Consider the following 26565-nt stretch of genomic DNA (forward strand, 5'->3'; position numbering starts at 1 on the left):
CAGATTCTTAACCACTGCGCCACCAGGGAAGTCCCAATATAACATTCTTAATTGCCAAGGCTCTTGCAGTTTTTATGTAATCATAATTAAATAGCTAAATTCTGTTTTCTTTTTCATACTTACACCCCGCAAAATTGACCAATTTATTTTTCTCTCATTTAAGATTATTGTGTGCTTTTTCCCCTTAACCTTTCTGTCCGAAAGATTAGCATCTTTGCACCATTAAAAAAATAAACAAAAAACTGAAAAGGAATTCAACTAATTTGTATTACACTTACTTTGAGTACAATCAATTTTTTGGCTACTTTCTATTATGCAAGGATAATAGTCAACAGAATTTGGTTAGATGGTGAAGAAAAATAGTTGAATATCCACTGAAAATGTTTGTAAAGTGAACAAACCGATTTTGCACAAATTAGGGAGTGAAATTAGATGAGACATAGGATTGGGCTGTTGTTTTTCCAGGAATCTAGCGATTGGCATCACTCTTCGAGGTACTCCTGGGGCAGGTTTCAGGACCCCCAGCAGCTGGGTTCAGCCCACTGTTTGAATATTTTAGCTCCTAGATGCCACCTCCTCTGGAAGATGTTCCTTATCTTCCGCATCTGAGGTTCCTTCCCTGAGCACCCGCTGCACCCTGAGAACGGCCTGTCCTGCACCTTCCTCTCGCTGGCCTGCAGTGTCTTTCACTGGACCACCTGTCATCACACAGAGTCTTCCTAGAGATGCTTAATTACCAGAGACCAACTTGGCATGTAGGAAATGACTGCCACATCGCTATAGTACCAAGGCATATTAGATTGGGATCAGAGAAAGAAAACAGGACTACAGTAGCTAAAACTTTCGAAGAAATATTTTAAAATGAGTAGTTTGTAAGAAAGAAAGAAGTTTGAAAATAGAATTAAGTTTTATAACCTCTACTCTTATCTTCTTCATTTATATTTGAACGTGTGGGAAACAATCTAAAAACTACATCGAGACTCAGGATTTCCCAGTTTGAGATCTAAACCTCTCACTAATAACTGCAGAATAAGGCCCTCATCTTCCCTGGCTTTCATTTTCCTCCTGTGAAAACAGAGGTGTCAGAATATCAAGTAATTTTAAGCCTGCTTAGATTCTGTATTCCACATTTGGTCACACTAAACTGTTGACCCTCCTCATCCTCTAGTAAGAAAATATAAGCAAATGTAATTTAACTCCATTACTTCCCTGCCACCATATATACTTTATGTATAAAAGAATATTATTCAGCCATGAAAAGGGATGAATCCCGCCACAACACGGATGGAACTGGAGGGCATTATACTAAGTGAAATAAGTCAAAGACAGAGACAGACAAATACCGTCTCATCTCTCTTACATGTGGAATCTAAAAAACAACAAACAAGCTGTAGATACAGAGAATAGATTGGTGGTTGCCAGAAGCAGGAGGTAGGGAAAGGAGAAATGGTTCAAACTTTTCGAGTCTTTTTAGTTTAAATAGGAGAAAAGAACATATTACAAAATACCAAGAATGTATTTTAAAAATTACACCAGAGTCTAGACTGAACAGCATCTTTTTCTCACAGTTCTGAGATTCTGTTTGGAAGTTGAAAAAGTAAAGGATTTCATCAGTTGTCATTAAGAAACTTTAATCTGTGTGTTAAATTCTATAATTGTTTTGTGTTTTGTGTTTATCAAACTACCCCCTGTGAGTCTTAAGCTTTTAGAATTCTAGAACTTTGTCCTTCTTTCATTTACCTTCCTATTTGATTTGTTGTCATTAAGGAATATCTGTCTGGAAAAGTTAAAAATTCTATAATTACTTTGTGTTTATCATGATACCCCTGGTAACTCTAAGTTTTTTGAAGGCTAGAACTTGGTGCATCTTCTCTTTGGACCTGGGCAGAGTAGGTATTCAGTACGTCCTGAAAGATGAGTCAGTTGTCCTCAGCAGATGGAGGGCGTAGCGCCTGCCCTCAGGGCACGTACCATGAAGGAGGTGAGGCAGAGGGTACAGGCAAACCAGCAAGAAATTTCAAAAAGTGCAACATCATGAAGGGAGTAGGCTGGATGTTGACAAAGAGACTGACGTCTTGGACAGAATGGGCAGGGGAGACACCACCAAGAACAGACTTCATGCAGAGACTTGAAGGATGTGGAGCAGCATGTACAAGGCCAGCTGCAGGGACCAGTCAAGACACAGAAGAGCACGTGTGTGTGTGTGAGTATGTGTGTGTGTGTGTGTGTGTGTGTGTGTGCATGTGCGCATGCACATGTGGAGCTAAAGGGACCATTGAGACTAAATGCCACTGAATCATTCACACTTTAAAACATAAGGCAGAACTATTCACAATACCCATGACGTGGATGCACCCTAAGTGTCCATCAGTGGATGAATGGATAAAGAAGGTGTGATGTATATACATGTAATGGAATATCATTCAGCCTTAATAACAAAGGAGATCCTACCATTTGCAACAACATGGATGCACTGGGAAGGCATTATATTAAGTGAGACAAGACAGACACAGAAAGGAAAAAACTGCATGATCTCACTTATGTGTGGAATCTAAAAAAGTCAAATACACAGAAGCAGAGAGTCGAACAGTGGTGACCAGGGATGAGAAGGTGGGGAAATGGAGAGATATTGGTCAAAGGGCACAAAGTTACAATTATGAAGAATGGATACATCTGAAGATCTAATGGGCAGCATGGTGACTATGGTTAATAATACTGTATTGATTACTAGAAATTTGCTAAGAGAATGGATTTAAGGTGCTTTCACTATATACACAAAGGGTGACTGTGTGAGGAGACAGGTTAATTAGCTTGACTGTAGTAATCATTTCACTATGTATATGTACATCAAATCGTCATGCTCCTTATATACAGTTTTTATTAAAAAATGAATTCTCCAATCAACATCACTTGTCACTGAGAAATGACAGCAACTTTCATTCCAGATGTGTATTTCTGTTTTACTACCAGGTATATTTATAGAATGCCATATTTTCTGACAAACGAGAGGTTCTTTACACAAGATTGGATCCACCTTTTCTCTTTTTATGGGGCATTAATAGCATAAAGATCGTCCTATGACTATCAGCAGAGGCTGATTGTTGAATCTGAACCCTGACAAAAACCTCTCCAACACCCTTTGCTTTGGCTTGAAAGAATTACAGAATGGTTATTTTTACACCCATAATGAAAACACATTTATGAAGTGAGACCCCCTATCTGTGACTCATTACAAATCTGCCAACCGTGACCCTCAGGCCTGAATGGATTATCATTGCTTCACTGAAGGCTGTTACCCAAGTCAAGACAGAGTAAATGTGTCAAAAAAGGTGATGGGAACCTCCAGGTTGCATGATTCTTTAGTCCTTTTATTCTTTCTTGTACCACCATGGACATTTATAAATCGGCCCATGGGAAACACAGAAGTTGAAATAAAACCATCCTCGGGTGTTGGGCTTCATATGCAATGTTGATACTGGTCTGCAACGTCATGAACCTCTACACCTGTTTCAAATTAGATTGCTAAAATAATGTATTCAGACAAATGCTGAAATTTGAAAGAGTAGATTTTTAAAATAAATCATAACAGCTATACCACTAATTCTAGTAAGAATTTCCAATAGCAGAATTAATGCATCCCATATTAGCACTGCTTGGGAAAGCACCTGGTTAGGGCCTGCTCAGTATTGTACACATCAAATTGGATATTAGTCAGAAGCCTGCCTTCCCCCTGGTACCACTTAAGTCTTTCTTTCAGGTTTAATGAACAGGCATTTAATGTTTTTTATAGGATTCCAGAGTTTCAGATTTACTCTGAAGTAGATCCCATTAAAATGTATTTCCAATATTATGGTTTCTGTACTTCCTGTTCTCTCTCTCTCCCCCTCTGTCATTTATCTACCTATCTCATCTGTCCATCATATCTGTCTGTCCATCTATCCATCTGTCTCTTTCATCTGTCTGTGATAGCCTCTACCTCTCTCTCTTCTTCATGTTACAGATATCTATCTATTATCTATATATATATTTCTCCTTGTCACCTAGGGTTCCAGCCTAACTTTGTGACAGACTCTCTTCCCCCTTTATCACAATATTGGTCAACAAAGGAAACATTTCTTTTATGAGAAGAAAGAAGTTCATAGTATTCTAATATATCCATGTGTCAGACACAAACTGGTCTTGTCTAAATGGTGTTGAACACCTAGACAAACTGTTCTTTATTAAAAAAAAAAAGACAAAAAAAGACAAGGCTTTGCAAAGTTAAATGTAGAGGGCAACTTTCTAGCCTCAGAAGGTCTTTTTCGTATGTTAATAGTGGTACATACATGAAATCTGCAGACATCACACTAAAAATATCTATTCCTTGGTGTTCTAGGTATCCTCAAAATATATCTCATTAACTGCAGTCCCCATTTATTTTGCTTATACTGATTTACCTTTTGGTCATTCTGAACACTATGTGACAATAAATATTTGATAGATATTTGATTTAAAGTATCAATACAATATGGGTTAATTTCATTTTTAGAGCTGATGATAAATATCTTTGGAGTAATAGCAATTTTGAATTCCATAAAATTCTATAATCGAGGGCTCTCAAATATATACAATTATTATTTTTAAAAGCAACTTTAAATCATTTGAAATAACAGTGAAATGATGGAGCAAAATTAATACTACAACTGGATATTTGCATTATGTGAGGTCCCAGAAAGTTCCTGTTATGCTAAGTAATTCTCTCTTGTGTTTGATTTAGGTCATCAAGCTTGCCTTTGAGGAGTTTGAGCTGGAAAGAGGCTACGACACCCTAACCGTGGGCGATGCTGGGAAAGTGGGTGATACCAGAACCGTCTTGTATGTGTAAGTGTATCTTCCCTTGTTTCTTCTTTCCCAGAACAGGAAGTTATCTGTGCAAACACGGATGTGTCCTTGAGATCCTGGTGCAGACTTTCCATTCCCACTCAGAAGTTTAATAAATGCCATGTATGGCTAAATTAGTAGTTTCTAAATCTGATTTCAGATGAGGACTAATTCAGGATTGCATTCTATCTGTGGCAGTGTTTTTTATTTTAAATCATTGAAAAATATGGCAAAAGATTAGACTATATGGAAAAGCAGAAAGTAGAGGTGATGAGTTTCTCAACTCAACTGCTCCTTGTCCGCCCCTCTCTTTCTACTTATTATGTTGTCAGTGTTCGGGGAAGTACAAGTATCTTCTAGAATAAGGCCATATGTCTTCTGAAAGCCTTGCGCTCTGTAGAGCTGCATACTAAAAGTAGCAGAGAGCGTGGGGAGAACAGTGTGGTAGCGCCCTTTATATCTGTGGACTTTCGTACCCAGAGTCCTGGCAAATACAGTAGCGGCCCCACCGTGAACGTCAGCACACAGATCCCTACACTGGTCCATTGGCAACTGGACTCATGGGAGAGTCTGCACCACTTCGCCCGGGACACCGTCAGCCTTTTCCAGATGCAGGGCCATGAGGATAGTCTGGACAGTTTTTTTTTTCTTTTTTTAAATATTTATTTACTTATTTATTTTGGCTTCTCCGGGTCTTAGTCGCGGCATGCGGGATCTTCATTGTGGCGTGCAGGATCTTTAGTTGTGGCATGTGGACTTCTTAGTTGAGGCTGAGGAGTGAATATACCCCCGGGTCATGGTTTTAATATTGATAGGACAGTTTTTAGGAGACTTGTTCTAGCAATATTAAAACCATGACCCAGGGGTATCTTCATTCCTCAGTGTTTTCAGTGCAGAAGGAAATGTCTTTGCAGCCTCTTCCTCTGCGTTCGCACCTTGCACAGCCAGCTTCCTGTAGGGGCTCCCGAAACTACTTTCGCTAATGGAAGTCATTCTGCAGGATTTTCACCTTTTTTCTCTTAGTCTGCTTATACATGGCTGAGATTTTCTCTTTATTTGTGAGAAAGCTTGCCCTGGACAACTTCAAAGTATTATTCTGCTAGGGAAAAACAACAACAAGAAGAGGTGTGGCCATTATACCCACTCATTCTCTTACTTAGCAGTTACTTATGAGGTAGTTCACATTGTAAAAAGTTCTGCAGTGAACATCTGTCTGTGCCTTTAAAATTAGTGGACCCGTACTCTGATGGCATTGGGGACATTCTCTTTTCCTTTATTGTATCTTGGATGTAGTTCCCTATCAGTATATATCTTTATCTCATGTTTTATAGCTACCACTAATAATAATTAAAATCATGTTACTGGCCCATGACTTAGGATAATAATTATAATAGTAGCAGTAGTAATCTCATAGCATTTATTGAGTACCTCTTATATACCATGCACTGGGCTAGATGCCTAATACATATTATCTTGTTTGGTCTTCACCTAAATCCTGTGAGTTAGGGGTTAATACTGTCTTCATCGTATAAATGATGAAACTGAGGCTTAGATAGATTTACCCCCATTCACAAACCTAGCGTTTGTTCTAGCAGGAGTTCAGACTCCGTGATCCTCCTCCAGTGTCTATATTCCTTATCATTACATGTGGATGTGCCATGTTTTTTAACTGATTCTCATTGACAGCCTTTGTCTTTTCTCCATCCCCCCGTAATCTTGCATTTCTAAGCAGCTACGCAGTAAACTACTTCGTACAAATTGTCATACCTGTTTCATATGCCTTCAGGAAAATTTCCAGCAGAGGAATTTCAGGAGTTAGGAGCATCTTCATTTACATCATTAGGCTTTTCTAATAATCCCCCCAAAAGTTTATATCAATTTTCTTTTCCACCACAGTATGTAAAGGTCCCTGTTTCCCCACACTCTTACCAAATGGTTATTCTTTTTTTGCCCAATTACTAGCTTTAAATTGCATTTATTTATAAAAATACGGATTCCTGCAGGTTGGGGACAGATATCTGTATTGTTTGCAATCTTCCATGTCAGTTGTGTGCACACAGCCTGGCATTGGTCTGGAGCGGTACTTGTAGTCACTGATACAGTGGACAGCAGTGAGGCCAGGATGCCAGAGGTGGAATTTCTGGCTCTAGCTTTGCTCTTAACTATCTGTGACCCTCTCTGTACCTCTGTTTTTATGGCTATGAAATATGTATAATAAACTTTTCCTGCCTGTGGTAAGGAGCAAAATGAAATAGTGCATGTGAATGCACTGGAGAGCCAAGAAATACAAACCACACATGAAATAGCTTTATTATTACCATAACATCTAATTTAAGAAGGGATATCATTAAAACAAATGAGAGAAATTTTCAAATAAATGCAAAATGTAGAACATAAATGTAGAAAAGTAGTGCCATATAAAATCCCTTAGGTCACTATTAAAGATCTGAAGTCATACATGCATTTTTTAATGCTATTTGTTGTTAAGGGAGCAATAGCAAACTATGTATTACCTTGACATAAGTGTTATTAGAACCTCCTCTCAATAGCTCACATCTATAAAGGAAAAACTAAACAGTCAACTGAATCAAAGTGAGATGCCCTTTGGGAAACATAATGTAACAAAGATCAGTTGGGCATTTAATCATCTTCAGTAGAGAAAAGCAAAGCCACTGATATATTTCCTTAGTATACAAAATTACAGAAAAAGAAAAAACAAGAGAATCACAGTTGGTGTCTTTGGATAAACAGGCAATTTTAGAGAATACGGCAACAAATATTTTTGAGTACTTACATGTCAGACGTGAGTCTCAGCCTGGAGTTTAAAATCTGATTGGAGAAATGGCAGATGAGCTGAGATGGTTATATACTAGACAGTGTATAGAATCATTGACTATCATGATACATATTTCAGATAAAATTTGAGTTAAGAAACTTATTTATGGGTAGCTGATATTTACTACCTCAAGCTCAATATTTTATAGGTTCCCCTTTTTAGGGGGCCTGTGGAATTCTATTCAGATCTTAATTTTCAGGAGAAATTTAGAAAGTGAGATAGCCTAACTGGCTCATCCTAAATATGCTTTTAAAAATTCTAATTTCTGTTAATGGCTTTTTATTTTCTTAACTTTCTTGGCGCAAAAAGAGAACAACTGAATGTTAGGGGGACTCTTTCAATAGCCGAGTCTTCCCAAGAGATGGGTGAATTTATTCAGGTTACTTTTACAGAATGACAGACTTAAAACAAAATTAAATAACTCACTTAGCAAATCTCTATTGAGATCTCTCCAAGAATATATGTTGGTAATTTTCTCAAGTTTAATTTTCAGAAAAACTGCATCCAGAGACATTGCTCTTCACGACTTTCCTCTGGCCTTTGCAGTTACTAGCAGTGGTGACCAGGACATGGCATTAATTTCAGGATGTCCTGGGGATTGCAGGCACCAGTGGCAGGTTTTAAGTGCCCATCTCTGTAAGGGATGAATAGTCAGTATCAGGGAAATCTGTGAGCGAGTAGTATTGCCTCTGCCTGACTACACTTGTCTATTAACCAATAAGGATACTAGTTGTTTCCTATGGCTGGTTGATCCACTGTTCTTAAATTGCTTCTTGGGCTTAGAAGTGGCTCTAGCCCTCATATGGTAGCCCTCCACCTACCTCTGCTATTGTCTGCAGGTGCTGAGTGAAGGGCATCATTCTTTTTTTATTAAAAGACTACACAACAGCCATAACAAAGCAGACACTGAAAACTGATGTGTGTGTCTATGTATTCTTTGGACATTATCAGAGGAGTTGATCACAGTACATCTCAGTGCTTTGGAGAAAGCTTGAGCAATTTATGTTAGGAATAAGCACGTAAAGGTAGCTACCTAGACGTTCTCTAGGCAAAAACCCATTTTTCAAAATTAGAAAGCAAGTACACTCCTTAGATTCTTAGAACTCTGGAGCCACATGATCAAAACTCTTTTTCCTCATATAATCATTCTCATAATGACATTGCCTGTGAGCATGGACACATATGAGAGTGCAGATCAGACTCAAATCCTGAAAGCTCTATTCTTGAAGTGAAGTTCATCCATTGCTAGGTTTCTCTCCTTTGTCTCTTTATGGGGAAATGTTCTTCCTTGATTCTTTGAAGAAACATTTATTGAAATTCAGACATTGCAGGACTCAGAGGTGGGTAACAGTAGGCTTTGAGGGGATGGTCCGCAAGTGGAGAAGGCAGAGGCTTCCTGACCTTCATTATGACGCTGGGGTGGGCTAGCAGAGGCTGCCGCTCTCTGGACACTCCATGGTGCCTAAGTTCTCTATTCCAGAAGCCCTGTCAGAGGAGAGATAGCCGGACCACTGGACACACGCATTTTAGGTTTGGGATTCCATCTATTCTGGGGTGTCTGGGAAAGCAAACTGACCTGCGGCCTTGGGGGCCCATGGAAGTGGTCTCTGGAGAACCTTCCTGCAGAGGAGAAGAATGCATAGGTCCCAAGGAAGCGCAGCCCAACGGCAGCACCTGCGGGAGATGCGGGGAGACTAGTTCCAGCTAATTTGGAGTCCAGACAGCCTAAGTCATTTTCCAGCTGTTCTGCCACTTACAACCCCAGTGTTGACTCAATGTGGCAGTTTTCTCTAAGGAGCCAGGAAATGCATGTTTTGCTTGCTACACTGTTACCCTGGAGAGCTAAGGATCTCTCGTCCACGATTCATCAGTCAAAAGCATTTAAAGTGTGTGTTTTGTGTTTTTGATATTGAATTAACCTCAAAGGCGCAGTCATTCTCTTTTGGGGGGCTTAGTGCATTTAAAACAGTAAGGGCTACGCAAGACCTCCAGGGCAGCAAGACCAGCTCCCCATCTCATGCCAACTTTGCAAGCCGGAAGCATTGTTGTAAGTGTAAAGTGAGACGGCTAATGAAACATTGTTTGAAAAAGGTGAAAGGTATGATGCAAAGAGAAGATAGTATTGTATTACTGTAGTTATTATCTCTGCCTTAATATAATGAAATATGTGGTGCTCAGAATTGTCTTTGGAAATGGAATATACTAGAAAGGAAGAAGGAAGAGGAGTTGAACTGCCATTCACTGAATCTGTCTGGACCCGCATTGTCTCCTGACAAACTTTTGACAAAGGTATTGCTTCCCTCTGCTAGAGGAAGACAAGGGGAACCTGACTTATGGCCGTGGAGACAGCAGGCTGCCTAACTGGTTTCTGGGCTGTTTTCAAGATTTTGTTCCTTGTCTTTACTTTTCAAAAGTTTAATTAGGTGGATTTGTTTAATTAACATGGATTTGTTTGAGTTTATCCTGTTTGAGGTTCACTTGGTTTCTTAGAACTGTAGGTTATGTGTTTCCCCAAATTTGAGGAGTTTTCAGCAATTATTTCTTTAAACCCCCTTTCAGCCTCACTCTCTTTCTCTCCTTCTGGGATTTGAATGATAAGATGTTGGGCCTTTTGTTTTTGACCCACAGGTCCCTGAGATTTTGTTCACTTTTCTTCCATTGTATTTTCTCTCTACCATTCAGTGTGGGCGAATTCTATACACCTGTTCTCAAGTTAACATGTCATCGTGCATCTCCGCTCTACTTACTATAAGCCCATCTAGTTACTTTAAATTTCTATTATTGTATTTTTACTCCTGTAATTTCCATTTGGTTCTTTTTTGTAACTTCTCTTTCTTTGCTGGGATCATCTATTTGTTTGTTTGTTTTTTTATTTGATTGCAGAGAATTTGTAAATGATTGAAACATTTACACAATGGCTGCTTTAAAATCCTTGTCAGGTAATTTCAACATCTGATTCATTTTAGGTATTGTCAGTTGGTTGTCTTTTCTTGTTGAAGTTGTGATTTTCTTGGTTCTTGGTATGATAATTGGACCCAGGCTGTTTTGTCTATCATGTTAGGATGTACTGGGAATTATATAAACCTCTTATTTTAGCGGACAGTCACCCTGGCTAGACTTAACACGCAGCTCTCGGCCAACTTGTGTCAGCTGGGGTTCCAGTGACAGGCTCACTGTCAGAGCATGTACGGCATTGTCTGGGTCTGCTTGGTTGATTGGTGCCTGTGGGACTCACGCTTGTCCTTGCTGGTGGGGAGAGGTTGGTGGGAACCCCCATCACTGCTTCCCTCCTGCATCTCACCCCTTGTCCCCTCACCCCTCCCTCTGCCCCTATCTCTGGGAGGGAAGGGGCATCTCAGTCTCAGATTGGCAGAGACAAGAGTCTTCCTGGATTGGGTCACTGGTGTGGCTGGTCTCTGTCACAGGTTCTGCTTTACTCAGAAAAGGGAGGCTCGGGCCCCGGGGAAGGTGAAGGCTTGCCCTGGACACCTGTGGTTACCAAGGTCCCTTCATCCGTCCCCCATGCTGGTGGTGCTGGTCTTCCTTATGTTGTTTGAGGGATACCCCTTGCATCCCCGTGAGGATGGAGCTTACCTGGAGCCTTCTGTTGCCCGGTCAGGGTTCAGGAAACACCAGGTCTGGTGGTCCTCTGTTTTGGGGGGGGCACACAGACAGCCTGCACTGCGTTGGTTCTCTGACCCTGGAGTCTCAAACCAGCTTGCCTTCAGAGTCCTCTCCTGGTTGTGTCCTGTGCCATTTTGAGGGTTCATATCTGAGCTTATCAAGGAAGAGAATGGAAAAAAATGTGTCTGTGTCCATATACTTTTAAATCATCTGGGCTGCACTCAGTAACAGAAGTCTGTAAAATAACTTCATTATGGGCCTTAGTAAACTTTTTTTCTTTGAAGTGAAAGATAGAAGTTTGGATTAGATATTTTGTCTACAGCTCCACATAGAAAGGCTTAACAATTCTGATACTGTTTAGTGGATTTAACCTGGTGATGGCAGACCATTGATGTAACTAACGTCATCTTCTATGCCACCTGGCTAGAATGGATTCCAGCACGGTGAATAAAAGCTGTTGCATTTGAATGAAATGTGTGCAGGAGTCACACTCACTGAAAAGCTTGCTCTAATTTCACGTTGGTGCCAGTGGGGAAATTCTATCAGCTTCAGTGTATGTACTGTTGATCTCCAGGTTTATTTAACTTTATATATAATAATATGATCATTTATTCTATAAAACCACTGCCTTGAGTGATTTTTCAAAGTCAGCTTGAGGTAAAAGAGTTCTGTTCCTCTCCACCTGTTCAGCATTCTGTTCTGGTACATGTCGTGTAAATAGCCGTGTTGCCTGGAAGTCCCCTGCACGAGGAGCCAGCTGGATGCTGGTGGATTGAGAACCTTTAACTCTGATCAGGACTGCCTTCAGGCGGATTTGCTCTCAGGGTCTGGTCAATATTGCAAATAAAGATGTGCAAAACCTCAGATGACAAGCATATCCTTCCAAGACCAGAATTTAAATCCCTTCTGCCTCGGTATGTTTAATGATGAAGTCCACTTATGACTCTGGCTCTGCCACCTTTTACCAAGGTTTGTATCAGGGCATCTCTGACTCTTCCTAAAGGTGTTTTACTCCATCCCTGGGGGGCATGGTTCTCGTCATGTGCTGCACAGATCACACACTGTGTCTTAACCTCTCCTTATTAGTCTCCGGCACACATTGTATTAACCCAATCAAGGCAAACAGTCAACTAACATTTATATTTTAAGTAACTCTGCATTTCCTATACTTTCTCAGAATTTATGAAATTTATTGATATTAAAAAATGCAAAGACTTCAAAATAGGTCAATTTTAGGTCAGGGTTTTTTTTAATTGATTTAATTTTTAATTTATTTTTACATCTTTATTGGAGTATAATTGCTTTACAATGGTGTGTTAGTTTCTGCTTTATAACAAAGTGAATCAGTTATACATATACATATGTTCCCATATCTCTTCCCTCTTGCGTCTCCCTCCCTCCCATCCTCCCTATACCACCCCTCCAGGCGGTCACAAAGCTAGGTCAGGTTTTAACTTGTGAGTAACATTTACTTTCTAACTGCCCAATTTACAATTGAAAGGTGTACTTTAAAGGTTCCCACACCACTTTCCTTTCAGGTACCTGCCAGTAGGACGCAGGTCTGATGTGCTCCAGGTGTTACTTTGCATCAAATTCATACTTTGTGGCATACTCAAGAGTTTTGTTGTTTTTTAAATCTCCAGGCTGAACAAATTATTTCTTTAATGAATATGTAGTAAAATAGACTTTTTGGAGTACAGATCTATAAGTATTAATACATGTATAGATTTGTATAACGACCAGCAAAATCAGGATACAGAAGTTTGTCACCCCTCAAAACTGTGCTTTCTCTTTGTAGTGATACCCTCTCCCACCTTAAACCGTGAAGCACTGATCTGTTGTCCATCCTTATAGTTTGTCTTTCTGAGAATATCACATAAATAGAATTGTACACTGTGTATTCTTTAAGACTGCAAGTGGAATGTAAAATGGTACAGCCATTCTGGAAAACAGGCAGTTTCATACGAAGTTAAGTACTTATTTATCATGTAATCTGGCAATCCCATTCCTAGGTATTTACCCTAAAGAAATAAAATTTGCCCTACATGAATAGAGTTAACTCTATTCATAATTGCCAAACAACTGGAAACAGCGTAAATGTCCTTGGACAGGTGAATAGATAGACACACCTTGGTATATTCATACAAGGAAGTTCTGTTCATCAGTACCAAGGAAAAAACTACTGACACACACAGCAATGTGGGAATTGCATGGTGCTGTGCTGAGTGAAAGCACCCAGTTTGATTTCACAATCCCTTTCTAGCAGATGTATTTCATGTACGTGAGGATAGAACTGTTGAATCATTTAACAAGGGCCAAAAAAAAGACCTGTCCAGAAATGAGAGGGCCTTCGTATACGATGTAATATTAGTAGCAACCAAAGCATCATGAAGTTACTGCCTCACCTGGGTGCAGTTAAGCTTTAAAGAACAATGACCATTTTCACGTGAAAGACTTTAGCTGTTCTCTCGATGCAGTATGCCCTGGTTGCAGGGAAGGAACAAACACATGATCAAAAGTCATTTCCTTCCTTTTGGGTTAATGATTCAATACGCTGGAACATACAAAGATACTGCTGATTTCAGTTCAACACTGATCCTGATTGCAAGGAGGCATATCAAACCACTGAGGTTAAGACAGCTCGACCGTGGTTGAACTCTATCAAAAAGATAAGAGAATTTTAGGTCTGAATGATTCCTTGAAGGTAATTTAATACAGTTGTTTCCCAGATGAAGAAACTGACATAGATGTAAAATAATTTAGCTAAAACCACAGGGTAAATTAAAGGCAGAGCTTCAACAGAACCTCAAATACCAAGTCCTTGGTATGCTAAGATCAAACAAAAATTTAAATGATTAGTTGGAGATATTCCTATGAAATTTAAACATGTAGATATTTAATGAATTTTAATGGGGATTAATTTACATTTTCATTTATGCATTTGTTCAAAGAAATGGTGCATTTTATACGCAAGAGTCTGGGGATTAAAGGCCAAGTGATATCAGCTTGCACTCAAGAAGGTTTAGAATTTGGTAGGAGAAGGAGGAAGTAGATGCCTGTGAATATTTGTCTTCGGTGAGGTGTATGCAGGGTTCTCCAGTGACCTAGAGAAAAAAATACCTGCATCACCTAAGGGAGTTAAGAAATGCCAGGTGAGGGGCTTCCCTGGTGGCGCAGTGGTTGAGAGTCCGTCTGCCGATGCAGGGGACACGGGTTCATGCCCCAGTCCGGGAAGATCCCACATGCCGCGGAGCAGATGGGTCCGTGAGCCATGGCCGCTGGGCCTGCACGTCCGGAGCCTGTGCTCCGCAACGGGAGGGGCCACAACACTGAGAGGCCCGCGTACCGCAAAAACAAAAACAAAAAAACAAAAAGAAATGCCAAGTGAGAATCCTCAAATACTGTGAGAACTCCTTATCCAGGGAGCATAGGCACTCCAGGCAGTGATTTCAGGATTTGCCAAAAACCTGGAGGCAGAGAAGTGCCAGTATTTTTGGAGAATGGTTAAAACACCAGCATGGTTGGAGCAACAGGTTGAGCAATGGGAGGGGAGGGCAGTGGGGAGCTGGCACCTCCAATATGATGGCTCTGTTTCCCAAAGGCAATTTTATTATCGTTTTTTAACAAGTCAAATTTCTTAGCAATTCATTGGAATAATTTTATTTTTAAGTTTAATTTAAAACACTATGTACTAGAAAGTCATTTTGGGAGAAAATAAAACTGCTTTAAAGAAAGCAATTATAGCTTATGTGTTATGATGGCTGTTAAAGTATTTTACCAAAACTAGCATTTATTTTATTTTTCAGTTATGGAAACAGAAAATCCTGTTTCCAACAGATAAACAGTTGCACAGGGTTAACAATATTTGCTTCATTATTTTAAACATCTTTTTTCCATTGGTGCTAGCAAACTAAAATACTTCTGGAAAAAAGAACTAAAAGGAAAATATTTTCTTTTCTTTTAAATAGTTCTAAAATAATTTTGTAAAATATAAAAAAATTAACACAAAAATACTTTTTGAATGTTCAAGTAATTTTTTAAACATGTTAAATAATTAATTGTACTAAGCTGTCTTACAGTCATTTTCATAAATATATCAGTCACTTAAGTATCAGGCTTAAATTCTAAAACTTGAGTAATGCAAGTCATCTTTATTTTTATTATTTTCTTAATTAAAAAAAAAATTGGCCACTCTGTGCAGCATGCAGGATCTTAGTTCGCAGGCCACTGTTCAAACCCGTACCCCCTGCAGTGGAAGCACAGAAATTTAATCACTGGACCACCAGGGAAGTCCCACAAATCATCTTAATTTGACTTCGATTGAAGGAACTTTGTAGTGTAGCCAAGTACCTGCTTATTTAGTTTTATGTGAATCAATAGACTAACATAAAACTGTATTAAAATAAAGTCCAGTCCAGAAATAAAATAAATTCAAATATTTACACTCAGAGGTATTTCTGAAATAGTTAACTTGACAGTATAAATCTTTTCAGTGTGCGAAAAATTTCTACATGATAAGTTTTGAACAACTTAAAATTAAATCAAAGGTAGGGGGGAAGTGATATAAGAATCAGGAGGATAAATTAGGAGGCTAGTTCAGTGATGTTGCTATGAGACACTCAAACTGAGAAAGTGGAGACAGAAAGAAATGGTGAAAGGAAGGTGGAAGAGGTAAAATTATATGGCTTGTTGATGAATGATGAAATGTATAAATGCATATATTTATAGTCTGTGGACTGTGACATAAGAAGGGGTAGGCACTGAGAAATCAACAACCTTGAAATGAAGTCTGGAATCCTTCTCAAGACTGACTGAATCAAGGTGGTCACTCTCACTGCCAGAAGAAAATTAAATCCTCCAAGAAGGAAGATAACAACACACATAGCTTCTATGATGGCGTAACACAAAGTCTAGCATTCAACCAAAATGTCTAGAAATAACACCCAATGACCCAAAACCGAGAGACAGACAATACAAAAGGAAAAGGACATCTAGATATTATAGTTATCACTAAGGGACTTTGATAATTAACTATGATTTATATATTTAAGAATATAAATAAAATGATCAAGAATTTTGCCAGAAAAGTGGAATTCATAACAAACCAAATGAAAGTTTTAAGAATTAAAAAATACAACATCTGAAATAAAGAACTCAGTAGATGTGGCTTGAACTGGAAGGTAGATTAGTAGAAAATATTCAACCTGAAGCAGAAAAAAAATGTACAGAAAACATGTGTGTAATTGGTATTGAAGAAGAGAAAGAGAGAGAAAATGGGACATAACTAATCTTTGAAGACATTATCACCAAGAATTTTCCAATATTGACAACAGACATCAGGATAGAGATTCAAGAAATTCTACAAGACAGTAGGCATAATACAAGAAAAACCTCAGCCTGGCACATTATAATAAATCTTCTGAAAAACAGGACAAGGAAAGATCTTACAAGTAGTATAAACAAAGAAATGTTATTTTCAAAACGGCAAATATAAGTTCAATGGAAGTTTTCTCAATATAAAGTAAAAAAAAGTAAAAAGACAACAGAATGATATCTTTGAAGTCTTGGGGGAAAGAAACACGCTGTTAGCTTAAAGGGACAATTTTAAAAATTGACTAATCAAAAGAGAAAAAAAGAAAAATGAACTTTTATTAGTAATTATATTCTAAATAAAAGGATAAAATCTCTGATTAGATAAAAATAATATAAATAAAATAAGTAAATCAACAATAATGTAAAACAAGTATTTGATGCTTACATATACAAACATGAAATATTTATATACATAAAACAGTTGAAAGCAAAAGGCTAGAAAAAGATACTCCTTCTAAGGACTAACCAACAGAAGAAAGAATGGTATAGCTTTATAATTATAAGTCAAAGAAGACATTAATGCCAGACATTCATGCTTTGTGCCCTTTTTGGTATGTTACACTTCAATAAAATCTATGCATAGGGGAAAATAAAATCTCTCTTCAAACAAACAAATAGAACAACCAAACATAAGGGAACAGTCTTTCCAATGAAGACAGATCTTCAGAAAGAAGTACATTTTCATATTTCATGAGTGCACATCACTCACTGAAATACTTCCTTTTTTTCAATTTGTATGTAATACTGTGTGAGTTCCTTAACGTGTATTAGGCGTTGTTCATCTTCCTCTGAAGAACCGTGTACATTGTAGCGCCTCAGGTGAGAAGGTTGTGTTGATTCACAAATGATGTGATTGATAGGGCAAAGCATGTGCTCATATCCCTGAAACAACTTTGCTGAAAGCAAAGCTTCCTCTTTGATTAGAGGCATTTGTTTTGGTTGAATTGATTTTTTTCTTACACTTTTTCTCTTTCAACATGCTTTTCTGTCAGCACATTGACTTCAGTCAATGAATTGAGTGTTTCTTCTCACTGGCTGACAGCAGCTGCTGTGTGACTTTTTTTTTATTTTTAAACATCTTTATTGGAGTATAATTGTTTTACAATGGTGTGTTAGTTTCTGCTGTATAACAAAGTGAATCAGCTATACATATACATATATCCCCATACCTCCTCCCTCTTGCATCTCCCTCCCACCCTCCATATCCCACCGCTCTAGGTGGACACAAAGCACCGAGCTGATCTCCCTGTGCTATGTGGCTGCTTCCCACTAGCTATCTGTTTTACATTTGGTAGTGTATATATGTCCATGCCACTCTCTCACTTCATCCCAGCTTACCGTTCCCCCTCCCCGTGTCCTCAAGTCCATTCTCTACGTCTGCGTCTTTATTCCTGTCCTGCCCATAGGTTCTTCAGAGCCATTTTTTTTCTTTAGATTCCATATATATGTGTTAGCATATGGTATTTGTTTTTCTCTTTCTGACTTACTTCCCTCTGTATGACAGACTCTAGGTCCATCCATCTCACTACAAATAACTCAATTTCATTTCTTTTTATGGCTGAGTAATATTCCATTGTATATATGTGTCACATCTTTATCCATTCATCTGTCAATGGACACTTAGGTTGCTTCCATGTCCTGGCTACTGTAAATAGAGCTGCAATCAACATTGTGGTACATGACTCTTTTTGAATTATGGTTTTCTCAGGGTATATGCCCAGTAGTGGGATTGCTGGGTCATATGGTAGTTCTATTTTTAGTTTTTTAAGGAAACTCCACACTGTTTTCCATAGTGGCTGTATCCATTTACATTCCGATGAACAGTGCAAGAGGGTTCCCTTTTCTCTACACCCTCTCCAGCATTTATTATTTGTAGATTTTTTGATGATGGCCATTCTGACTGGTATGAGGTGATACTTCATTGTACTTTTGATTTGCATTTCTCTAATGATTAGTTATGTTGAACCTCTTTTCATGTGCCTCTTGGCCAGCTGTATATTTTCCTTGGTGAAATGTCTGTTTAGGTTTTCTGCCCATTTTTTCAATTGAGTTGTTTTTTTTTTTTTTGATACTGAGCTGCATGAGCTGCTTGTATATTTTGGAGATGAATCCTTTGTCAGTTTCTTCATTTGCAAATATTTTCTCCCATTCTGAGGTTTGTCTTTTTGTCTTATTTGTGGTTTCCTTTGCTTTGCAAAAGCTTTTAAGTTTCATTAGCTCCCATTTGTTTATTTTTGTTTTTATTTCCATTTCTCTAGGAGGTGGGTAAAAAAGGATCTTGCTGTGATTTATGTCATAGAGTGTTCTGCCTATGTTTTCCTCTAAGAGTTTTATAGTGTCTGGCCTTACATTTAGGTCTCTAATCCATTTTGAATTTATTCTTGTTTATGGTGTGAGGGAGTTTTCTAATTTCATTCTTTTACATGTAGCTGTCCAGTTTTCCCAGCACCACTTATTGAAGAGGCTGTCTTTTCTCCATTGTATATTCTTGTCTCCTTTATCAAAGATAAGGTGACCATATGTGTGTGGGTTTGTCTCTGGGCTTTCTATCCTGTTCCATTGATCTGTATTTCTTTTTTTGTGCCAGTACCATACTGTCTTGATTACTGTAGCTTTGAGGTATAGTCAGAAGTCAGGGAGCCTGATTCCTCCAGCTCTGTTTTTCTTTCTCAAGATGGCTTTGGCTATTCGGGGCCTTTTGTGTTTCCATACAAATTGTGAAATTTTTGTTCTAGTTCTGTGAAGAATGTTATTGGTAGTTTGATAGGGATTGCATTGAATCTGAGGACTGCTTTGAGTAGTATAGTCATTTTCACAATATTGATTCTTCCAATCCAAGTACATGGTATATCTCTCCAACTGTTTGTATCATGTTTAGTTTCTTTCATCAGTGTCTTATAGTTTTCTGCATACAGGTCTTTTGTCTCCCTAGGTAGGTTTATTCCTAAGTATTTTATTCTTTTTGTTGCAGTGGTAAATGGGAGTGTTTCTTTAATTTCTCTTTCATATTTTTCATCATTAGTGTATAGGAATGCAAGAGATTTCTGTGCATTAATTTTGTATCCTGCTGCTTTACCAGATTCATTGATTAGCTCTAGTAGTTTTCTGGTGGCATCTTTAGGATTCTCTATGTGAAGTATCATGTCATCTGCAAACAGTGACAGTTTTACTTCTTCTTTTCCAATTTGGATTCCTTTTATTTCTTTTTCTTCTCTGATTGCTGTGGCTAAAACTTCCAAAACTATGTTGAATAAGAGTGGTGAGAGTGGGCAACCTTGTCTTGTTCCTGATCTTAGTGGAAATACTTTCAGTTTTTCACCAGTGAGAATGATGTTGGCTGTGGTTTGTCATATATGGCCTTTATTATGTTGAGGTAAGTTCCCTCTATGCCCACTTTCTGACGGGTTTTAATCATTAATGCGTGCAGAATTTTGTCAAAAGCTTTTTCTGCATCTATTGAGATGATCATATTGTTTTTATCCTTCAATTTGTTAATATGGTTTATCACATTGATTGATTGCATATACCCCACTTGATCATGGTGTATGAACCTTTTAATGTGCTGTTGAATTCTGTTTGCTATTATTTTGTTCAGATTTTGCATCTATGTTCATCAGTAATATTGGCCTGTAGTTTTCGTTTTTTGTGACATCATGTCTGGTTTTGGTATCAGAGTGATGGTGGCCTCATAGAATGAGTTTGGGAGTGTTCCTCCCTCTGCATAATTTTGCAAGTGTTTGAGAAGGATAGGTGTTAGCTCTTCTCTAAACTTTTTTTTTTTTTGCGGTACGTGGGCGTCTCACTGCCGTGGCCTCTCCCGCTGCGGAGCACAGGCTCCGGACGTGCAGGCCCAGCAACCATGGCTCATGGGCCATGCCGCTCTGCGGCATGTGGGATCCCCCCAGACTGGGGCAGAAACCCACGTCCCATGCATCAGCAGGCAGACTCCCAACCACTGCACCGTCAGGGAAGCCCTTCTTCTCTAAACTTTTGATAGAATTCGCCTGTGAAGCCATCAGGTCCTGGGCTTTTGTTTGTTGGAAGATTTTAAATCACAGTTTCAATTTCAGTGCTTGTGGTTGGTCTGTTTATATTTTCTATTTCTTCTTGGTTCAGTCTTGGAAGATTGTGCTTTTCTAAGAATTTGTCCATTTCTTCCAGGTTGTCCATTTTATTGCCATATAGTTGCTTATAGTAATCTCTCATGATCCCTTGTATTTCTGCAGTGTAAGTTGCTACTTTTTCATTTCTAATTCTATTGATTTGAGTCTTCTCCCTTTTTTTCTTGCTGAGTCTGGCTAATGGTGTATCAATTTTGCTTATCTTCTTAAATAACCAGCTTTTAATTTTATTGATCTCTGCTATCGTTTCCTTCATTTCTTTTTCATTTATTTCTGTTCTGATTTTATGATTTCTTTCCTTCTGCTAACCTTGGTTTTTTTTGTTCTTTCTCTAATTGCTTTAGTTGTAAGTTTAGGTTGTTTATTTGAGATGTTTCTTGTTTCCTGAGGTAGGATTGTATTGCTATAAACTTCCCTTTTAGAACTGCTTTTGCTACATCCCGTAAGTTTGGGTTGTCGTGTTTTCATTGTCATTTGCTTGCAGGTATTTTTTGATTTCCTGTTTGATTTCTTCAGTGATCCCTCAGTTGTTTAGTAGTGTATTGTTTAGCCTCCACATGTTTGCATTTTTTACAGATTTTTTCCTGTAATTGATATCTAGTCTCATAGCGCTGTGGTCGGAAAAGATACTTGATACAATTTCAATATTCTTAAATTTACCAAAGCTTGATTTGTGACCCAAGATATGATCTATCCTGGAGAATGTTCCATGAGCACTTGAGAAGAAAGTATATTCTGTTGTTTTTGGATGGAATGTCCTATAAATATCAACTAAGTCCATCTTGTTTAATGTCATTTAAATCTTGTGTTTCCTTATTTATTTTAATTTTGGATGATCTGTCCATTGATGAAAGTGGGGTGTTAAAGTCCCCTACTATTTTTGTGTTACTGTCGATTTCCCCTTTTATGGCTGTTAGCACTTGCCTTATGTATTGAGGTGCTCCTATATTGGATGCATAAATATTTAAAATTGTTATATCTTTTTCTTTGATCAATCCCTTGATCATTATGTAGTGTCCTTCGTCTCTTGTAATAGTCTTTCTTTTAAAGTCTATTTTGTCTGATACAAGAATTGCTACTCCAGCCTTCTTTTGGTTTCCACTTGCATGGAATATCTTTTTCCATCCTCTCGCTTTCAGTCTGTATGTGTCCCTAGGTCTGAAGTGGGTCTCTTGTAGACAGTATATATACGGGTCTTGTTTTTGTATCCATTCAGCTATTCTATGTCTTTTGGTTGGAGCATTTAATCCATTTACATTTAAGGTAGTTATTGATATGTATGTTCCTATTACCATTTTCTTAATTGTTTTGGGTTTGTTATTGTAGGTCTTTTCCTTCTCTTGTGTTTCGTGCCTAGAGAAGTCACTTTAGCATTTGTTGTAAAGCTGGTTTGGTGGCACTGAATTCCTTTAGCTTTTGCTTGTCTGTAAAGGTTTTAATTTCTCTGTCAAATCTGAATGAGATCCTTGCTGGGTAGAGTAATCTTGGTTGTAGGTTTTTCCCTTTCATCACTCTAAATATGTCCTGCCACTCCCTTCTGGCTTGCAACATTTCTGCTGAAGGATCAGCTGTTAACCTTATGGGGATTCCCTTGTATGTTATTTGTTGCTTTTCCCTTGCTGCTTTTAATATTTTTTCTTTGTCTTTTATTTTTGATAGTTTGATTAGTATGTGTCTTGGCGTGTTTCTCCTTGGATTTATCCTGTATGGGACTCTCTGTGCTTCCTGGAGTTGATTGACTATTTCCTTTCCCATATTAGGGAAGTTTTCAACTATAATCTCTTCAAATATTTTCTCAGTCCCTTTCTTTTTCTTTTCTTCTCTGGGACCCCTATAATACGAGTGTTGGTGCATTTAATGTTTTCCCAGAGGTCTCTGAGACTATCCTTAATTCTTTTCATTCTTTTTTGTTTATTCTGCTCTGTGGTAGTTATTTCCACTATTTTATCTTCCAGGTCACTTATCCGTTCTTCTGCCTCAGTTATTCTGCTATTGATTCCTTTAGAGTATTGCTAATTCGATTTATTGTGTTGTTCATCATTGTTTGTTTGCTCTTTAGTTCTTCTAGGTCCTTGTTAAACATTTCTTCTAACTTTTCCATTCTATTTCCAAGGTTTTGGATCATCTTTACTATCATTACTCTGAATTCTTTTTCATGTAGACTATTTCCTCTTCATTTCTTTGGTGTGGTGGGTTTTTACCTTGATCCTTCATCTGCTGTGTGTTTCTCTGTCTTCTCATTTTGCTTAACTTACAGTGTTTAGAGTCTCCTTTTTGCTGGCTGCAGGTTCTTATTTTCCATTGCTTTTGGTGTCTGCTCCCAGTGGGTAAGGTTGGTTCAGTGGGTTGTGTAGGCTTCCTAGTGGAGGGGACTGATGCCCGGGTTCTGGTGGATGAGACTGGATCTTGTTTTTCTGGTGGACTGGACTGCATCCGGTGGTGTGTTTTGGGATGTCTGTATCTTATTATGGTTTTAGCCAGCCTCTCTGCTACTGGGTAGGGTTGTGTTCCTGCCTTGCTAGTTGTTTGGCATAGGGTGTCCAGCAGTGTAGCTTGCTGGTCATTGAGTGGAACTGGGTCTTAGTGTTGAGATGGAGATCTCTGGATGAGCTTTCGCCGTTTGATAATATGTGGAGCTGTGAGGTCTCTGGTAGACCAATGTCCTGAACTTGGCTCTCCCACCTCAGAGGCTCAGGCCTGACACCCGGCCGGAGCACCAAGACCCTGTCAGCCATGCGGCTTAGAAGAAAAGGGAGAAAATAAATAAATTAATTAATTAAATTAAATAGTTATTAAAATAAAAAATAAAACAATTATTAAAAATAGAAAAGTTTAAAAGTAATTTTAAAAAGGAAGAGGGAAAGAAGAGAGCAACCAAACCAAAAAAAGCAAACCCAATGATAACAAGCGCTAAAAACTATACATAAAACAAAACATGGACAGACCGAAACCTAGAACAAATGGTAGAAGTAAAGCTATGCTGACAAAGTCACACAAAGAAGCATACACATACACACTCACAAAAAAGAGAAAAAAAGGAAAAAATAATATATATATAAAAAGGAAGAGAGCAACCAAATAAATAAACAAATCTGCCAATGATAATAAGCTCTAAATAGTAAACTAAGATAAGCATAAAACCAGAAACAAATTTACATGCAGAAAGCAAACCCCAAATCTGCAGTTGTTCCCAAAGTCCACCACCTCACTTTTGGGATGATTTGTTTTCTATTCAGGTATGCCAGTGATGCAGGGTACAGCAAGTTGATTGTAGAGATTTAATCCACTGCTCCTGAGGCTTCTGGGAGAGATTTCCCTTTCTCTTCTTTGTTCGTGCAGCTCCTGGGGTTCAGCTTTGGATTTGGCCCCGCCTCTGCGTGTAGGTCGCCGGAGGGCGTCTGTTCTTTGTCTAGACAGGACGGGGTTAAAGGAGCAGCTCATTAGGGGTCTCTGGCTCACTCAGGCTAGGGGGAGCGAGGGGTATGGGATGCGGGGTGAGCCTGCGGCTGCAGATCCTGGTGTGACATTGCACCAGCCTGAGGCGCACCGTGTGTTCTCCCGGGGAAGTTGTCCCTGGATCACGGGACCGTGGCAGTGGCGGGCTGCACAAGCTCCCAGGAGGGGAGGTGTAGACAGTGACTTGTGCTCGCACACAGGCTACTTGGTGGCTGCAGCAGCAGCACCCAAAAAAATGGTTTCTTGCCTCTTCGGCATGGCAGCTCCATGCTTTTTCCAGGACCCCCTCCTGGCTAGCTGTGGGCACTAGCCCCCTTCAGGCTGTGTTCATGCAGCCAACCCCAGTCCTCTCCATGGGATCTGACCTCTGAAGCCCGATCCTCTGCTCCCAGCCCCGCCCACCCCGGCGGGTGAGCAGACAAGCCTCTCGGGCTGGTGAGTGCTGGTCGGCACCGATCCTCTGTGCGGGAATCTCTCCGCTTTGCCCTCTGCACCCCTTTGGCTGCGCTCTCCTCTGCGGCTCCGAAGCTTTCCCCCTCCGCCACCTGCAGTCTCCGCCTGCGAAGGGGCTTCCTAGTGTGTGGAAACCTTTCCTCCTTCACAGCTCCCTCCCACTGGTGCAGGTCCTGTCCCTATCGTTTTGTCTCTGTTTATTCTTTTTTCTTTTGCCCTACCCAGGTATGTAGGGAGTTTCTTGCCTTTTGGGAGGTCTGAGGTCTTCTGCCAGCGTTCAGTAGGTGTTCTGTAGGAGTTGTTCCACATGTAGATGTATTTTTGATGTATTTGTGGGGAGGAAGGTGACCTCCATGTCTTACTCCTCCGCCATCTTGAAGGCCCCCCTGACTGTTTTGTTAATACACAATGAATGCTTCACTGAAAATTCCATTCGCTGTGACCTGGACTTTAATATGCAGCTGGAAAGTTCCATACATTTGCCAAATCTGTCTCTGCTGTGCATGCAGTTCTCCTTGTCAATATTCTTGTAATGTGTGCTTAACTTTGTTTTCCTATGTGTGTGTGTGTGTATTTATATCCAAACTTTATTTAGAGTAGTTTTATATTCGGAGCAAAACTAAGAGGGAGATACAGAGATATACCCACTGCCTGCACACATGCACAGCCTCCCAATTATTAATATCCCCCACCAAATGGTGCAACTTTTTCCCAAGGATGAACCTGTGTGGACACCTCATCATCACCCAAAGTTCGTGGTTTACATTAGGGTTCACTCTTGATGTTGCAGTCTATGGGTTTGGACAAATGTATAATGACGTGTATCCATCATTACAGTATCATACAAAGTATTTTCATTGCCCTAAAAATCCTCTGTGCTCCACCTATTCATCCCTCCCACTTCCCAACCTGTCAACCACTGATCTTTTTGCTGTTTCCATAGTTTCACCTTTTCTAGAATGTCCTAGGGTTGGAATCATCCTGTAGTGGCCTTTTCAGATTGTTTTCTTTCACTTAGTGCATTTACATTTCCTCCATGTCATTTCATGGCCTGATAGCTCATTTCCTTTCAGTGCTAAAGAAGTTTCCATCCTATGATATAATTTTTGTGGTAAAGGGACATGATAATTCCAGAGTGTGTAACCCAAGCATTACGTGAATGAACCAGAACTTTTCTTAGCTTAGACATGCTTTCCTATTAATGATGTGATGTTATATCACCGCACAGCAGTAAGGCACATAGGGTGACCAACCCTCCCAGTTTGTCCAGTGCTGCCCCAGTTTTAGCAGTCCTGACTGTCCTGCACCCAGAGAAGAACTTCAGTGTCAGATACATGGGAGGGTTGCTCACCCTAAGTCGATTTTTAAAATCAAAGATACAAATTCACAGCTATAATATAGAATAATTACTGTAAAAGGCCAAGATATTGTGATTCAAATATGAATATGAATTACAAATGGCTATAGATTCTTTAAAGGACGGTCTTGCTATCTTTATATATCTATATCTATGGCTTGTCTGTTTAAGCAGCAGGATTCCCCCCACGCCTTGAAGGTAAAAGTGGAGATATTTGGTGCCTTAAACAGTGGTTTTGACATTTCTTTTCTCTGCAGACTCACTGGATCCAGTGTTCCTGACCTTATTGTGAGTATGAGCAACCAGATGTGGCTACATCTACAGTCTGATGACAGCATTGCCTCGCCTGGATTTAAAGCTGTTTACCAAGGTATGGCCCAAACACACTTAGCAGCATTTAAAACCAGCTTTCCTGCAGAGGTCCAGAACCATTTTCTATGTGTTAGGTGTAAATAAAACTGACAAGTCAGAACAATGTTTAAAAA

At 39.2% G+C, this 26565-nt stretch overlaps 1 protein-coding gene across 2 annotated transcripts in view; it reads left to right on the plus strand.

Moving 5' to 3' along the window:
• The window catches only part of CSMD1 (CUB and Sushi multiple domains 1), a 1403311-nt gene that overhangs the window by 997813 nt on the left and 378933 nt on the right, over positions 1-26565 (plus strand). For both annotated transcript variants that reach the window (XM_033848938.2, XM_073798556.1), the window contains exons 10-11: positions 4757-4860; positions 26338-26450. In XM_033848938.2, coding sequence (XP_033704829.2) covers positions 4757-4860; positions 26338-26450 — 217 coding nt within the window. The remainder of the gene's footprint in view (positions 1-4756; positions 4861-26337; positions 26451-26565) is intronic.

The sequence above is a fragment of the Tursiops truncatus genome, chromosome 21 (genome assembly GCF_011762595.2).
Source record: "Tursiops truncatus isolate mTurTru1 chromosome 21, mTurTru1.mat.Y, whole genome shotgun sequence".
NCBI lineage: Eukaryota > Metazoa > Chordata > Mammalia > Artiodactyla > Delphinidae > Tursiops > Tursiops truncatus.